At 37.0% G+C, this 17,306-nt stretch overlaps 2 protein-coding genes across 2 annotated transcripts; one reads left to right on the plus strand and one right to left on the minus strand.

The window, feature by feature from the left end:
- Positions 1–5,096: 5,096 nt before the first annotated feature.
- Positions 5,097–6,604, plus strand: LOC149027338 (uncharacterized). Its single transcript, XM_089146737.1, has one exon. It carries the CDS (start codon positions 5,486–5,488, stop codon positions 6,008–6,010), a length of 525 nt encoding a protein of 174 aa, XP_089002863.1. The 5' UTR covers positions 5,097–5,485; the 3' UTR covers positions 6,011–6,604.
- A 2,441-nt stretch (positions 6,605–9,045) lies between these two features.
- On the minus strand, positions 9,046–15,477 carry TOC1 (CCT motif -containing response regulator protein). The gene is made up of 7 exons (XM_089161875.1): positions 15,236–15,477; positions 14,552–15,056; positions 13,636–13,797; positions 13,395–13,528; positions 12,881–13,048; positions 10,978–11,062; positions 9,046–10,609 (listed from the first exon to the last, which is right to left on the minus strand). Exons 2-7 carry the CDS (start codon positions 14,724–14,726, stop codon positions 9,648–9,650), a joined length of 1,686 nt encoding a protein of 561 aa, XP_089018001.1. The 5' UTR covers positions 14,727–15,056; positions 15,236–15,477; the 3' UTR covers positions 9,046–9,647.
- Positions 15,478–17,306: the final 1,829 nt, after the last annotated feature.

Below are 17,306 nucleotides of genomic sequence, written 5' to 3' on the forward strand. Positions count from 1 at the left end.
TTTTTTCTTCTCATTTTAAAATTAATAATAATATAATGACTTATGGGACTAAGCTTTGCCAAATTATTTTATATTGTAGGATTTTATGAGGAAAATGACTTTTTTATGACACGACTAGTTGTATGTTTTTTTTTCTTTATTGTTAATTGAATTTAATTGATCATTAGAAATAAAATATATATGTTCTCCACATGGAATGACCTCATTGGTCTAGTCTATTTCTCTATGCTCCGATTTTTAAGTTTTTATAAAAAAGTTTATGTATTTAGGTTGGCTAACACTATAAAAGTATTATTTTATTTTCTTAAACATATAAGGGTAGTTTAGTAACTGAACATTTCGTATCGTTTGAATTTTGATTGGATTTTTGTAAAGCATATTCTTTTTTATTTATGTAATACAAAATTCAGGATGACCCATGTGCCACGTTAACTAAAAAGTCAAACAAGTTCATTGGTGTTTGAAAGTTTCATCCTCTCATTTTATTTATTTTTTGAATTTGTTTTGATAAATATTTATTTTTCTGAATTTTAATAGGTTTTCGTGTATCTTGTTTTCGATTCCCATGATCCTTTCATGGTTGGTCAATTTTTATTAGAGGATCTGAAATCCGATCTATTAACTTAGTGCATGACTGCATGCACATAAAGGCATATATATATATGAATGGATTAATTTTGTAAAAATTTGCCTTCCTACAATTAACAACAATAAATAAAATGCATGAATAATAAAAATTAAACAACATGAAAATGGGGGTAAGAAAGGAGAACAAGCACGTAATCATAAGTATCAATGGCAATAAAATTATCAGTTAGCTTGTCTAATGATTTTTATTTTTCTATTTTTTTTTTTGTCGGGAGCTACCAGGGAGACTCGAATCCATTATCACTTATATGACATCACTTGTAGGATCAAGTTATTTCAGTGCTCTAAAAGTGTAGAAACTATAAAAAAGGTGCCTCTTTATATCATTATTCTTCAGCCAGCATTCATCATGGTTTGAGTCAAGATAATGAAGCAAAATCTTAGACCACCTATGAATTGGCAAGATGCTAATATGTTTGAATCTCTAATTACTTTCTCACCCTCGTTTCCGTCCTCATGGGCCTATGAGGATTTTACTTCACAGGACTATCATGCGAAAAATTCGGGATTGTCAGATCAAAATCTCAACCGAAATTTCGGATCCGACGGTCCAAAATTATGCACGACATTAATATGCAAGACTGAAACAATTTTGAGTCTTATGAACAACTAATTCCAAAAGAGGTTCACTTCATCAATGTTGTGGAGGATCCAACTGTTTTAGAAGAGCATTGAAAGTATAGGGTATATTCGTCTGATCTTTTATTTTTAAAATTTTTTTGAGAGTACAGATATTCATTGGGTTGGGAACTAGAGAAAGTTTCTTCTTACATATATTTCTCTCTTCCACGTCAGCTATTCTTTGTTTGATCTAGTTACGGTTTTACCCTAAATAGAATCTTCGAAGCTGGAACCTACATTAAAAAGAGGCATGCACCTAACCATCTCATTCTACTTATGGGAAAAATATTAAAATACCAGCAAGCCTAATCAAAGGAGTAATTTAATTTAATAACGTGAGGGTAATATAGTAATAATACTATGATAACGATGGTTACTAGTTCTCGCTGGGCCCACTGGTCTTGTCTTTTGCGTGATTGCGTCGCGAGTCAGCGAACAGAAAGGGATGGGTCCTACAGAGTGCCGCCTATTAGTCAGTTATGTGGGCCCATTGTTTGATTTCTTAATTTTCCTATATTTTATCAACGGTGCCAGGTGGAAAGTTGATTAGCCAATGCGGTTGTCTTGTGGGGAATAAGGAAACATCAAAACCTATGATTCAAATATTCCTACTTTTCTCATTGGTCAATTATTTTTCTTTTTTTTAAGTCAACGATTTTCGTTTCAATTTGCAAATTTTTTTTTTAAATCCTAAAACACCGGTGACGTGAAATGGACTTCAAGGGCCTTGAAGCCCATAAGGACCAAGTTGCAGTTGGGTTGGGTTGGGTTGGGTTTTTCAATCCACTGAAACACTGGGCTTAATGGACCTCCTTTTGGGCCTTGGGTTCCACTTCCGGGCTCGCAAATTGAAGGTCTCGCCGGCCCTTTCTGCCTCCTCAAGCCTGGTCCAATCTGGCTCATCTTTGTTCAAAGTTAAACCAATGTTTGCCCCCACCCCATAAATGGTTGGGCCGGGAATTTCAAATGGACAGGAGTAAGAACTGGCTCAACCGGGTTCAACCTGATTTTCAGTTTAAATTAAGTTGGTTTACCAAACAATTAAACCACTTCTGATTTCTCCAACCACTTCTAGGTGTGATTCGTTTGGCATTTTCCAAGGAGAAGGTAATATTGTATAAATTATTATTGTCAGTCCATGAAGATCCTCAAATCTTTGTTACTCTCATGGTAGGTGTGGTTTAATCTCAAATTAATTTCAGATAATGATACACCTAAACCTAACCACAGCATTTTTATTTTATTTTTGTTCTGAAAAGCCTTACCTGGGATTCCATCATATGTTAACATGGATGGCACTCTTACCCATATAACCAAACTTGCATTTCTAAATTATCTTTAACTAATCACCATTAATTTACATTAGACATTAATGTAATCCTTCAATTAGTCCAGATTAATCTTTTAATTTTCTCTTATCTTGAACATGAAACCCTGTAACAAATCCTAAAAAGATACCCTTTATGATTAAAGAGACTCACAACATAGGTATATAGTGGAGAACATATCTTTGTGTTCCAAGCAACGTTGCAGAAGAAATGTACATTTCAAGCAATATAAATATAAAAAGGAACATTGTTTTACAGAGAAAAGAAAGAGTTAGAAAGTAAATAGTGGACTTGTAGGTGGGGTTTTGGGGGCAAAATCATTAGAGAAGAGCATGAGATACAATTATGGCCCATGAGAGTGTGTGTGTGTGTTGGGGCCTGAAAGGGCCAGATGGGTTTACATTATTTTAGGGTTTTATACTAATCAAGACTGAGATTATGTTGTTAATCAAATGGGATTATATGTGATAAACCCTGATTAAGGACAGTTATGATTTTTTATAAAATGATTAAAGTAAGATTTAACAGTACCTTCTTCTGCTTCCCTTTATGCCTTTTGATGATGAAAACCAAGCACTCTCTAAAATAAAATTCAAATGATGAAATAAAAAAAGATTTTCTACTGTTACCTTTTTGTAGGAGTTGTTGAGTTAATTTCTCAGTTGTCATTTTCTCTTCAATTTATCATCTCAGTGAGTCATGGGCCTCAGGCCCTCATGGCAACATCTTCTTTATTAACGAATTCCCTTTCAAAGGTACCAGAAATTCACCAAATCTCAACTTCCACCGCTTTCAATTAGGGGAATCCTAAGCTCTAGTGGGCCTCACCTCATTTGAAGCCCACGGCCCCAAAACCCAAATCCTAATCATGAATCAAGCAACGGTGGTTACAGCATCTAAGATGGGCCGTGGGCCCAGCCTGTACTGATTGACCAAATTTAAGTATCAGTAACTATTATCTACCATTGTCAGCCTTTTTAATCTCCCCTTTAAGGTTGACCACTTTGACCACCTCTGTTTTCATAAATTTTTGTCCCTCAAAACTTGTAGGGTTGCGGTGGAAGTAACAACAATTCTTCTTCAGTCAATCCATGTTTCATTAGATTCCTTCCTTGCCTTTGATGTAATTTAATGCTTGTTTGGTCAAAAAAAGAAAAATAAAAAAATTTTGTAAACATTCATGTATCCTATCCATTATCAACTCATTAATGTTGTAGGGTCTATTAGTTGAGGCGAGGACACTATTCTAGAGAGACAGTCCCCCTATACCCCAACTTCTGGGTGGGGCTGCCCATGTACCAGAACGACCATGTGTTAGCCCACTGTAGAGGGTGAGGAATGGGGAGACAACCTGCTCAGGTGGAGAGAATCTAGACTCTCTTGATCTGGTCCCACCACCATTTAATCAAAGAGAGACAACCTGCTCGACTGGAGAGAATCTGGACTCCCTGATCTGACCCCATCACTATTTAATCTAAGATAATCCATTTTATCAGTGTTCAAAAATAATCTCATTCCTTAATGTATGGTAGAGACACCAACAAAGTAGTATTAGAATACCTAATTCATTAGAACCCCTTGTAGAACTGAGTGTTTGTAAAATGAACCAGCGATGAGCCCTTAGTGGGTCCACATAAGTTTACCTTCTAATATATGATGAAGAGGCTGGAGGAGAACACAGACCTTTATTTTGATGAATAGAGGATCTCAACTCGGTAGAATTTTCTCATCTATGGGTGAAGGAAACTACCGTAGGGCAACACCAACCAAAAAACAACAATGGTCAAGAAGAAAAGGTTTGGGAATTTAAAAAGATTATGAAAGAAAAAAGTGGGCAGAAAAAGTTAAAAAGGTAAACAGGGAAAAGAAAGAAAGTATGTTGATTAAAGAAGGATGCTATTTTCCACTTACTATAGAACTAGCCACAAATGAGATAAGCCACACCTAATGGACAAAAGTTCTTGGATTTTGAGGTTTTTCCTTATTTTAATAAAATAAAATTCGTAGTGCCAAACAATTTAAATAATAAAAATTTCTCATAATTGACAATGATAATTGATACCAAAAAGAGCCTTAATTAGTAGTTAGTTTCAACAAGTTCCTAATAATGTGTTAAAAAGTTTTAATATGGAAAGATAATTTAAGTATAAATCCTTAACCTTTGTTGGTTTGACCTTAGGAGAGGGGAAAAGATAATATAGATTCTTACTTGCAAACCAAAACAAGAATCCGAGAAGAAGAAGATCTCGTGAGATTTTTAAATCTGCAACGGTCCCCTTCCATCCCAAGCAAACCACGTGCATTGATGCATCAAAGTTTGTAGAGATCAGATAATTTGAAAACGACTGATATTTAATTCTTCCCCATTATTATTTTGTAAGCTATAATCCTAATACCCATATGAGTCTATGAACCTTATTCCTTTTTATAGATAGATTTAGAAAAGGAAACTAATTAACAAGCTTAGAGGAGAGAGAGAGAGAGAGAGAGAGAGAGAGAGAATTGTGGTTTTGTGCATTGGATCCTTCACCACAAAGAGGTTCGCTTGTATTAAAGCCTTTTACTCGGTTAAAACCGTTCTCCTGCACTCTCTCACACTTTGTTGAGGAAACGTAAAAAAGACATAATCAAGAGAAGGTCAGAGAAAGAAATTAGTAAGAAAAGGAGAAAGATGGTGAATTTGATGATTATATGTCATCAAAGATGGTTAGATCAGTCAGTGTAACAACCCAACCATCTTTTTTTTCTTCTGTTCTTTCTTCTCTCGTCTCTTTCATGCCTTTGATCAACTGACCTGCTCTCCCATCAATTCTTGTTGTCCGCCATTATATGTTACATTCCTTGATGTACTCGGAATTGGAAACTGAGGAGAGATCCTAGGTGGGTATATGTTGAAACTTGGAGCTGTTTCTACCTGGGGAAGTTCTCCAGAAGAGATGGAATTTGATATTCTGTGTAGATCTACATTGGAATTCTCGGAAGGAAGCCCAATTGCCTCTTCTTCAGCCCAAGGAGATTATGATAAAGAAGCAGAAGCAGTGCTTGATGAAGAACATAAGAAAGAAGAGAAACATATAGGCAGTGTTTCTTCATCTAATGAAGATGAAAGTGAAGCAGCAGCAACAGGATCAATAAGAAAGCTTGGAGGAGACGTGAAATTGGAGGAAGATGATGATGGGTTCAGAACACCAACATCTTTGAATAAGAAAATCCCGGTGATACAGCAATGCCCACCTGCACCGAAGAAACCCAAATCAAAACCCACCAAAAGAAAAGCTTCTTCTGCTGTTCGCCGCCAACTAGTCTTCTTGGATGTCTATCAAGAGATTGGATCGTTATTTCCTGAAACCCATCAAGCTGATCTTGGCTGTAAGATCAAGAAAGCTCGTTTAGGTGAGGAAGATTCAAATTGATCTCTCTTTCTCTCTTTCTCTCTCTCTCTCTCTCTCTCTCTCTGTATGTGGCTACATAAGCAAGAGAAATTTTCACTTGGGTTCTTGAGTTGATCCTAAAAGAATACCACCCATTCTCTGTCTCTCTGTCTATTCTTATTGTAATTTGTATTTAAGAAGAAGAAAGATTTACTTCGCAGTGGAATTTTCATATAACATGAACATGCAATCTGGATTCCCATAGTCTATCGAAGATGATGATGGTGTTCAACTTCAGTTCATCTTCTTTCTTTTGTTCTAGCTACTCTTTTCTCAAATTAGCTGCTTTTCCAATTTCACAGGTTTAGATCTTGTTAGGCATCTGGGTTGGCCAATCAGGGAAGCCAAGATGCCCAGATCTGAGTTTCTTTCTATCTTAAAGTTAAAGGTGTAAAAACGAGATCTTATGTATAGATGTCCATGGAAAAGGTGGTAACGGCATTCCAAATCTACTGCTTTACTCCAACTGAAACGAACCTTCTGCAGGTTCTTTTGTCATCAAGGCTCTACGTTGTTTCAAAAAGAAGAAGAAAGAAGAAAAAATCTTATTCTCTGTTGAACTCAAAACGAAAGTAGCTTGAGTTGTTATATTAGTAATCTTTCTAAGGCCTCTTTGGATTCCTTTATAAGATACCCAAAACAAAATCATCTTTCACTTGCTCCTTCTTCCTCCTCCTCTTCTTCTTTTTTATGTATTTTATAGTTGATTTATAAATCTGCCTTCCTGAAGTCAAAACATCCTCCATTTGTTTATAGATAATCCACTTTCCCAAGATAAAAAAACATCCTCCATGGTTTCTCTCAAATCTCAAAAAGACCTACCCATTAAACAATCTCAAAGGTTTCATAAAAAAAAAAAAAAAATTAATTTACTAAAGAAAAAGTTGAAGAAGTTGCCGGATATGCTGGCTTGTCCATTAATTAAAGGCTTGCTAGAGGATCTGCAAATCAATATCTGTCTGTGGAATTGTTCACCAACACTTGTACAGATCATAATCAACTTTGTCATGTTCCATATATCTATCATGAATCATTGATCCTAGCTCCTATGGTAAATCTTCAATGAATTTTTCCAAGGATTGTAGTTGATATTTGAATATCCCTTAAAACCTTTGAGTTCATTCTCCATAATTATTTAGATCGATCCAGAGAATCAACAGGGTTTTTGGAGATGTAACATGATAAAAAGGAATGAAAAAAAGCAGCAGCTAAATAGGGATGTATTGGGAATCGGGAGAATTATCTATTATGTTTTAGTTATTTTGGGTAATGATCTGTATGTCATATCAAGTGTTTCTAAGTTGTTATTTTTAGGTTACCTTGGAAATTGTAATTGATTGGATGTTTGCTGGTTGCTTGGCTTGAAGATATTTATATTTGTAAATTTTAAGTATTCAGAGATTTGCATTGGTATGGCTATTCGCTGGTCTCTGCTCAATCAAATCTCAAATGTTGACAAAGTGTAGCTATCAGAATTTTTACTTCACACAATACGGGAATCGTAGATATTCTTCTAGGACGATGATGGTAGTCTCCTAAATAGAGACAGTATGTTCAAGGAAGTCATGAATTTGAACCTTCGTCTCTCGAGAGGAGACACCTTCACCCTTCCCGTGGACTTGATAGACATGATATAAAGTAATTCAAATTTAAATTTGAATAGACAAGACAATTTGATCATAACATCTTCTTAAGGCCTAGAGTCATTTGAAATTCAAATTTTGGATTATTCAACCGAATGTCTAACTATGGGTAACATGTAATTTGTCAAATTAAAAAACATAGAGTTTCATTCCCACTTAAGAGGGTCATCAGTAAAAAAATAAAAAATAAAATAAAATAAGAGGGTCATCAATTAAAAAATAAATAAATAAATAAAATAAAATAAGGGCAGCCTTGAATGCTAGTAAAATGGATTCGAAATTGAACCCTAGGTAATCTCACTCAGGCCCTACCCCCTCATGGTGTGGTGAAAAAATCTAGAGGGCACATAGGATCCAAAATAGAACAGATAATAAATAACCCTTAATACCCTCAAGTTGAAGCCTTGACATGGCGAGATGAACTTCAAGATCTGGATCTTAAAGCATGGGCTCTCGAAGCGTTGAGCATTGGATTCTTCAAATGGCGGTTGTCCAGTCTAATAATTTGGTGGTTGTTAGGCACTTAAATCTGATCTCTCTAATATACCAATGTTCTTCTGCGTTCACACTCTTCACTATTAGCAATTTTGCAATCCCCGCAATTGATCATTAGAAACTACCTCTAAAAAAATCCCTGGAATCTCTCCCCCATTCCAAATTCGTCCTCTTTCTTTAACTTTTGGAGGTTATTTTCCTCCAATTTCTCAGGACGACAAACGCTATAGCCGATCTCCTCGCCTGAAAAGGTCCTTCCCTTCAGTTAGCTTCACCAGTTTACTGCTGGAAAAGCCTCGATTTATAGTAGTTCCCTCGGATAAATTCCCCATATACCCAGAAAAGAAAAGTTTTTGGTTTAAAGCACTCTAGAACCTCATAAACAAGGGCAGAAATTAACGCTGATCCTTCAGGATTAATATTCCAATAATCTAACTATAGTAAAAAAGAATTAGCATGGATCAAGAGATTCTCCCTTCACCTTAGACTAGTGGGGTAATTTTCTCCAATGAAATTTAATGTGAATCTCTTTAATTGGCTCATTTTTCCAATGTTTCAAGGGTTATAATCAAGACACAGATACGAATGGTTGAACTTATCATATTCGAACTATTATAACAAAGTTCCAACAGTGATGGGACAAAATCTTCCTTACATTAAACTTCCAACCCACCAAAACCCATGATCGACCAACCAGTCTCTTAACATTATATTGATTAAGACTTTAAAAGAAGAACACTTTGATCCATCCAGCACAGGAGTCCCGATCAGCAACCCTATTGGCCTGATGCTTATCGACCACAAATACAGAGGCATAGGGTACCACTGTGGGTCCCACTCCTCTCCATTTTTAATTTTTTTATTTTTTAATTATTGACCTCGGCTGATTTTGTGGTTAGAAAGTGTAAGGAGAACCTTCAAGGGAGATGATCAGGAATCCCACCACACTCCCTAGGGACACCAAACATAGAATAATAAAGGTCAGTAGTAAAAATTTATACGGCAGTTCATACCCTACATCAGAGAGGGAATCCAACTATAAAGAATCATCAGATCATCAGAATCTGAAAAACTGAATTTATAGCATGTGGAAATGACTATTTTATCATTTCAATGAAATGATTACAATTCAGTGATCCCCGATTACAGTTCCATAGCCACCTTGCCTGTCAGATACTAAAAATTGTTTACTGTGGTAAAAAGAATGTCCGATAGCTAAGAAAGAACACACTCAGTATAACTAAAAGGTACTGTATGAGTATGACATACCTGACAAGAAGGCTTGTGCACCTATCTACTGTAACCAAATAACTTCTCTTCTTCATTTTCATAGAAGTTAGTTGAAGTGTACATCACAAGTGGCAGCCACAAATTAGCATCTATAAGCTGCTATGAAAGCTTTACCGCAACAGCAACCAAAATGCAGCATTTAAGACTCTATCCCTGATTCCATGGGTGGTAAACTGGTAACATCAATATACCTAAGCATCATCTTCAGGACTATAATCCCTAGTTGCAACGTCCTCATCTTCATCATCCTCTCCATCCTCATCAAAATCTTCAACTGCAGCCGGCTGGACACTAAGATCCAATTCTACACCATCGACCTGCCTCACAAACTGCCCCCGCACACGAGGTCGTCTTTCAGCAAGTCGTTTCCGGTTGGCATACCTAATCTTTTTTTCAAAGCATCGATCTTTCCTCTTCTGCCTAAACTTGATCAGTGCTGCCTCTCTTTTTTCCACTCGACCTGCTGCTTTTACTTCAGTGGAAGATGAACTTCCGACTGACGGCCACACATGGGTTGTAGGCATTTGACCAGGCGGCAGACATATACTAATTGGATAGTAGGGGAATTGTGTCATTACAGGAAACCGGGGAGGACACTGTGATAGATTATTGTACTGAGGCAGCATAGTGGAAGCAGTATGCTTTGGCAAATCATGAAGGTTCCGTTGATATATTTGTGCAGGTGACGGCATCATAACTTGATTCATCATACCTGAAAAATAATACGGCAAAGAAGGCGGCGCTGGTACTCCTGATGCATCAACTTGGGTTTCACTGCTCGGGTGCAAAAATGCTGTGGATTGCCGTTCATCCTTTGAGCTCCTTTGTTGTACAAACTCCCATGGCACTGGCAGAGTGAAAGATCTATCGGTGGAAGTAGAATCAGGTCTGTTGTGGCTTATTTGAAGGCTGTATCCATGGGAGTAGCATTCCCCTGCCTCCCTACTTTCAGAATTCTGAGCATCATCACTGATTTGTTTACACCATTGAGGAAGATTTTCTTCTCTGTTAGAAGATTCCAATCGAGAATTTTCATCCACAGAGTCACCCCGTTGAGAATTATTTGCAGGTATACTTGCCTTCACATATGTAAAGAAGGCTGAAGACTCCCCAACTTTTAATTCACTCTTCTGCGGGTATGATAATATTTGACCTGAAAAATTCAACAAATTAACTTAATCTATTTCTCGTGTAAGATGGTCGCAGGACAAGGAGAACCCTAGAAGCATATTTGTATGCACAAATGTGTGTGTGTGCTTTTTTTTCTGGGGGTGGGGTGGGGTGGGGTGGGGTGGGGGGTGGAAGGAAGTGTGTCTCATGGAAACTTTCATGTTGACAACTGCAATGTGAAAGATTCTTTGTTTCATAGATTATAGTGTCCACTTTTCCCTTGTTTTGCATTAAAGAGGAGGAAAAGTAATGTTTATCCAAAATAACAATAATAAAATAAGTGGATTGTTAAGAACATGAGACAAATGGCAAACACTACAACCAATTGTGTTAATATTTTTAGACATTTACCTGTTCGCCGGTCACTAATAGGTGGCACATCAGGATGGCATTCCCATAAATTATTAATTAGAGGCTGACAGGTATCCATATTGCACTGCAAAATATGAAACAAAGACGCTGATTAAACAACCTAGGCATCCAGGAAGATGCTGAGATGATTGTGGATAACGAAAACAGACTTCAGAATTACAAACCAGCAACAGATAATGGTACAACAAATTAACAATTATGATTAAACTGCTTCTGCTTCACTATTCATTACCATGGTACTTCTACTCTTAAAGGGGATACTACTGTTTGGAAATCTCTTGAACTTGAATCAGTCAGAAATTCAGTTTCCTCAGGTAAGGTCAAGAGGGATATGTTTTGCTAGGAAAAGAAAAAAAGGGATATCCTTGCCAGGAGTTCCTATTGATAGCCGAGGGGTCGCTATGATAATAAAAACTCAGCATTTCTAATTCATGGTGCACATGCTCACTGATTTTGAACACAAGATTAATGGCGCTACTTCTTGCACTCTGATATGGCCCCAAAAAAAAATGACAAAAAAACCTTCAATAAGATGTGGTAACTGCAAAAAATATTTTTTCACATTTATCTCAACTAAAATGGAAAAAGAAATTGTAATTGATGTCAAGGACAAAGAATTACATAGGCTTCCTCGTAACATGAAAATACAGTGCCACATCAGACTGATTCATTATGTCATGGAGAAAGAACAATGGGTGAGACCACCATCAGACACCCCGAGGTGATGAATAGGGAGAAATTTGGATTTTGCAGGATAACTTAACTAACCTTCTCCGTCTGACTCCCAGTCAGATGAGGGGCAATTTTACAGTTCAAAATTTTGCTGAGATCTAAACATCTCCAGAATCTCAACCTGATTGGACAAGATCACACAGGAGATATGAAAGAGTCATATCTCAATCAAGATCTTGAATATTTTGGGTCACAAGCCTTTATGAAAAAGCTACAACTCAACCATGCTGTTTGACATTACAACAGAAGGTGCTCCAAACTACTTGTTTTGGTCTGAAAAGGGGAAGAACTATTTGTTCTTCACTTTTTGGCCTTACTATTCACTCACTCAACCTTACAAGATTATACACCAAAAGTGCAGGTTTTGCCTATTCCTCAAGATTTAAGTGCATTCAACCATTAGGAGTTTGGGACACGGAATACATGGGTTATCACTTTCTATGACTTATGTATTATTGTTCACTGTACTTGGTAAGTTATTGGTACTCTGTAATAGATAGTTGAAAGTTCATAATATGTAATATTGACTGACTTTGTTGTTTGAGATGAGTTTATACTTTATAATAGAAACTTCCAATTCTTTAATTTATTTTTTACTTGTCAATTATGTCTCATCATTCAAATTTTCAAAGTATGTGTAGAATATGCAATATAACATGTTATGGTAAGGGTTTGGCCTTTATTGCCAACAAAGGGTTGTGGTTGCCAACCAAAGGTGTAAATTCAAATTAGAACAAGCTTCGCTCTAAGTTTCAAAAACAACCATGCCCATTTGACCACCGAAACTTCAATCTAACACCCCTCCTCCCCGCCCGAGGAAAAGAAGAAAAAAAAAAGTTAGGGAACCATCTTCTTATTTGTTTATGTTTCAAACTGGTTAATGGCTCTTCTACCTCAGAAACTCATAATGTTACCTCGTGCATTAGCCACACCTAGAATTGATCTAAATACAAAAATTGCTTTAGCTTACCCAAATCAATGGCATATTTCTATACAAGTCATGCTAAAATAGGATCCAGTTATTTCAATTAACATACTCAACAAACTCCATCTTTTTACCAATTAACATCCTAGAAGGTTTTACAAAACATTTGGAGAAGTACCAGAAAAAACTCCAAATTTGCAAATTTCATTTCTCAATAATACTTGCCTCCTCTTCCTGATGATTCGACACACTCCTTTCTGGTAGTGGACTCCTCCGAGACTTGTCGTCTGTGTCATCTGAGAACATTGTTGTGCTGTTAGTATTTGCATCACTGGGGTCTGACCCTACCAGATCAAAGTCATAATTCAAGATGTTCTTGTCTGCCAGTCCAAGCTGTCAACACAAATTAGATTTGCACTAATCAGTGAATTTCATTCATTTGGGTAATCAGAAAATATAAGGCAGATAAAAGGTAAAGTTTTTAATAACCTAACAATCAGGTCATTGAACTATATCCTTTCTTTAGCATTGAAGATCCCCAATGACACAGTGAACGATGGGACCCACAGCTTTCTTGTGCTCTAAATTTACATGTGTTTTATCGATAAAACTTTCACATTTAGTAAATCAATCCACACCTTAGTTTCCCATGTAATAAGATTTTAAGAAAACACTAAAGCTCAGAAGTCAGAACAGCTAAACGTAAATAGGATGACTGCTTGGTTTCAGGAGAGCATACCATGCGCCTTCTTCTCCACATGTGAGTCCACAGATTTAGTAGTTCATTAGTGCGTAACGGCTTCACAAGATAGTCGGCTGCTCCAAGTCTTAAGCACTTGACAACAACAGAAACCTCATCTTGAGCAGACATCACTGACACAGAAAAAAAAAGAACAATAACAATCAACAGTCTATGAAAAGGAAAGGAAACATAAATAAGAAATTGTGAGAACAAATTTAAGCATATAATATGATCTCACTTATGATGGGAATACGCCTCAAGTCATTGTTCCGCAAAATGTACTTCAACAACTTGAAGCCTTTTGCTATCGGAAGGTCAACTTCAGCAAGTATTATATCTATGTCAGGCCCTTCTGCATTAAGTGCATCAATCACCTGCCGAGCTGTCCTCACTGAAGTCACTGAGGTAATAGGTATTCATGTTAGTATGTAGGCTACAAATCATCTCCAGATATACATTCAGGCTTTAGCTGATATTCATCTTCCTCAAGCAGAAAAGGGCAAACGTGAATGAAGCATGTAAATATAACAAGGAGCATGCAGTACAAACCCTGTTTTGATAGACATAATACAATAGATCTGCAGGAGAACAAGAAAGTGCAGTATCTCTTTCACCATTGATTAATGAACACAGAGGACTAAAAAGTATAGCTTCTTCTATGGTTGGGGCAGGAGAGTTATTTTCCTGGTCTTCCATCAAAAATTAGATTTGACATGGGATTGCCTCTGTTCCTTGCCTCTTGATAGTGAAACCTTCTATAATTCATACAAACCCTAAATAACAACACTGTGGATAATGAATTTTAGGAAGCATAAGATTTTCAATGCATAAGGGGTGGGCGTTGGTGCAACCCAAAGGTTGGTCCACTGTGACCAAGGAGAAGTCAGGGGTTAAGGCCGCATACATCAAGATACAATACAGACCTGTGGCTGGAGCATTGCGCACCAGGTATGCCCTTTTTTTATAGGATTAACAGCGTACAAGTTGTGAGCAGTATGAAGACAAGTTACAGCAAATTTATCTAATTCAACTCATGAAAGTAAGCAAAATCAGAATATGTGTCTAGTCAACTCTGACTAAAATGTTATGAACGCACACAATGAATAACAACCTTTATGCGATAAAAGCAACAATACAATTGATTGCCAGAATACCTTGATAAGAACACTTGCAGAGTAGTGAGAGAACTTCATCGGAGCTCTTATCATCGTTATCGCACAAGAGAATTTTAACTTTGCTGCGATCTAAAAATGGAATCTTACTGTTACTCCCGCCAGCAACGTCGCTATCTTTGCCGATAAGACTTTCTTCCTTCCACTCCATCACCATGTAATCCGATTCAACGGTTGAATCCGAAAAAACTATATCTTCTCACGGCATCATTAACCAAAACGAACAGATTGATGTCCCCATATGATACGTAAATGGCACAGTAGAAGCTCCAATAAAGCCAACGACGGTTCTAATAACAGGGGAAAAAGTAGCAGATCCTATGGTTTATCAAAGTCGGCGCCCATCCGAATAAATTTGTGTAAATTAGATTCATAAGAAACTCGAAAAAACCATCAATTCATCCCTCCTAAGAGAACTCCAACCCTCTGCCATCCGGAGTAGCCAACATATGTTAGGGTTTCTTCATCCTTGAATGTTTCCAGTTTCCTGATGAGAGACAGATATAGGTATCAGCTCATGTTATAGAAACCTAAATTCTGGTAAAACAGTCAGACAGAAAGGGAGAGAGAGAGAGAAAGAGAGATAACACACGTTATCTCCACCCATTTCTTGTTCCCCACCCGCAAAATTAAACCAAATGATGTTAGGTATTTGTTTTTGATTACCTTCTGAGTACTAAATTGAATGAGTCCACCTGAGTTGCGTCGGTGAAGCTCCCCAATCACGAAGACAGAAACTGATCTGAGCAGCTCGTGGAATGCTCTACAGATTGCTCTGAGCTCTGATCGACGACAAGAAGCAGAAAAAAGTTTTCTCGGATGATCGGAGAGAAAGAGAGCGGAGGAGTCTCGGCCGCCATGACCGCCTCTCTTATGGAGTCCTCACTGGCATTTTTAATTTTTCTTTTTCAGATATTTTGTGTAGAGAACCACCACCGGAGATTAGAGACCCCACTAAAAGTGGAAAAAGATACAACCAAAATAGGACAAAGCAAGAAAAGGTAGATGATCCAACGGCTGACATTGATTTATCTAGTTTGTATAAGTTCGCTTTTCTGGTTTCTTAGTGGTGAAAGGTTGGCCACGTCACTTGGAAGAATTTTATTTTTGTTGTCTAGAGAGACTAGAGAGATGAAAAAGGTTTGACATGGCAACCTAATTCCTTCCCTTTCTCTCTCTTTCCTGGTGGCCTCTTGCGTAGAACAAAGTCTTGGGGGTCCCACCTCACAGTAAGTAAATCCAAATCTCTCCTCTCAGGCCGACGCGTTTATATCACACTTTAAACTGACAAAATTCTGACGTTGACGGTTGAACCTAAAATAACCCGTTCACCAAATTTTAAACCGGGTTTGAAATTTTGAACCGAAAACTTGGGTGAATAACTGGTAAACATAGCTAGCTATACCAGCCAGGTATTTAGTCTTATACATTTCTAATTTTAAGTTAATACAGATCACTATTATTGTTTCTATGAATCAATTTTCTTCAATTACATATCCTTCTAGCTAATATGACTGGTGGCATGAGGCATCTCATGGTCTTTATCTAAGTTTGGAAGTTTTTCATTAAACAATTACTGTGTCATTCCCCATTTGAATTTTAACTTATATTTATGCTCTCTCGTCTATAGAGTCCTACTTGGAAGAGATTCAAGCATAGTTGACGTTACTCATACAATAAAAACCAAGGCCACCCTTAGAGTTTGAATAGTGGCTCCCCACTTTCCCCCACTTTCCAATTCTTGGGTCAATGCAATCTAGTCTTTGTGATTGGTTTGATAATGACAATAGAAATGAACCAAGGAGATCATAGACAATGGTGAAGCTACATTAGGGCCAGGGGCATCCCCATCCCCTCCCCACAAAAAAATAAAATAAAATGAAAAGTTCCCCAATTCTTGTTGGAAAATTTGAAAATTTCTCGCGAGCCTTCTTTCCATGTGTAAGATATCATTACTTGAGGCCCCAATTGGAAAAAAATTTAACGAATAAAAATACTAGTTAGAAAATTCATTGTGTTATGCGTGAAAATGCTGGTACTTGGCCCTTTTCAATATTAATTATGGCTCCACCCTTGTTCACAGGTATTTTATTGGGATAATTATTGTTGTCTTTTTATAGTATAGCTTTATTACTAAAAGAACCTTATTCTTTATGAAATTATTGTTGCCTCATTAGTTCTAATTGTGTTAAGCGATTGTTAAGATTGAATGTTTGATATTTATTTTGCCCTTCATATGAAATAATTTTACACATGAGTTTTAAGTTTTAACTTTGAGAAAACGAACATGGTTGTGGTGGTTCATCTTCTCATCTCCCCCAAATTGACAGTTTCTTCACCCTCGTGGCGGTGCCCTCTCATCTCATCTCCTCAGATCAACTGCCCCTCTCATCTCATCTCCCAAGGTCCTCCATCAAAATCATATCTTCTAAGAAGGAACTTGGGTTTATTAATTCGTTGTATTGATTTTCTAAACTTTTCTAGTTGTTCCTACTTCTAGGTTAGAGATTTAATTCACGTTTCATCTAGGGTTTTAGAGATTTGATTTTCCAATTGTTTCTGTGTTTCTTTCTTTTTATTTTTTCAAATATTTTTTGACTAACTCAAAAAAGACAGGTGGGAGAAAGAGAGTTAGAAGTAGCAGTAGCAGTAGGAGCAGCCATGAAAGACGCAGGCGGGAGAGAGTCGAGAGCTGCATTTTCTATTTTTCGCCTAATTATCAGCGATAAATCACCAA

Source organism: Hakea prostrata, chromosome 1 (assembly GCF_041222555.1).
Source record: "Hakea prostrata isolate BN-2017 chromosome 1, UWA_Hpros_2, whole genome shotgun sequence".
Lineage (NCBI taxonomy): Eukaryota > Viridiplantae > Streptophyta > Magnoliopsida > Proteales > Proteaceae > Hakea > Hakea prostrata.

Excerpts from the sequence above, each read along its gene's own strand:
- LOC149027338 (XM_089146737.1), top strand. The coding sequence starts at position 5,486 with ATGTTGAAACTTGGAGCTGTTTCTACCTGGGGAAGTTCTCCAGAAGAG.
- TOC1 (XM_089161875.1), bottom strand. The coding sequence starts at position 14,726 with ATGGTGATGGAGTGGAAGGAAGAAAGTCTTATCGGCAAAGATAGCGAC. Across the intron at positions 13,798-14,551 it reads CTGCAAGTGTTCTTATCAAG|TGACTTCAGTGAGGACAGCT; the intron begins GTATTCTGGCAA and ends CTATTACCTCAG. Across the intron at positions 10,610-10,977 it reads TATTAGTGACCGGCGAACAG|GTCAAATATTATCATACCCG; the intron begins GTAAATGTCTAA and ends TGAATTTTTCAG.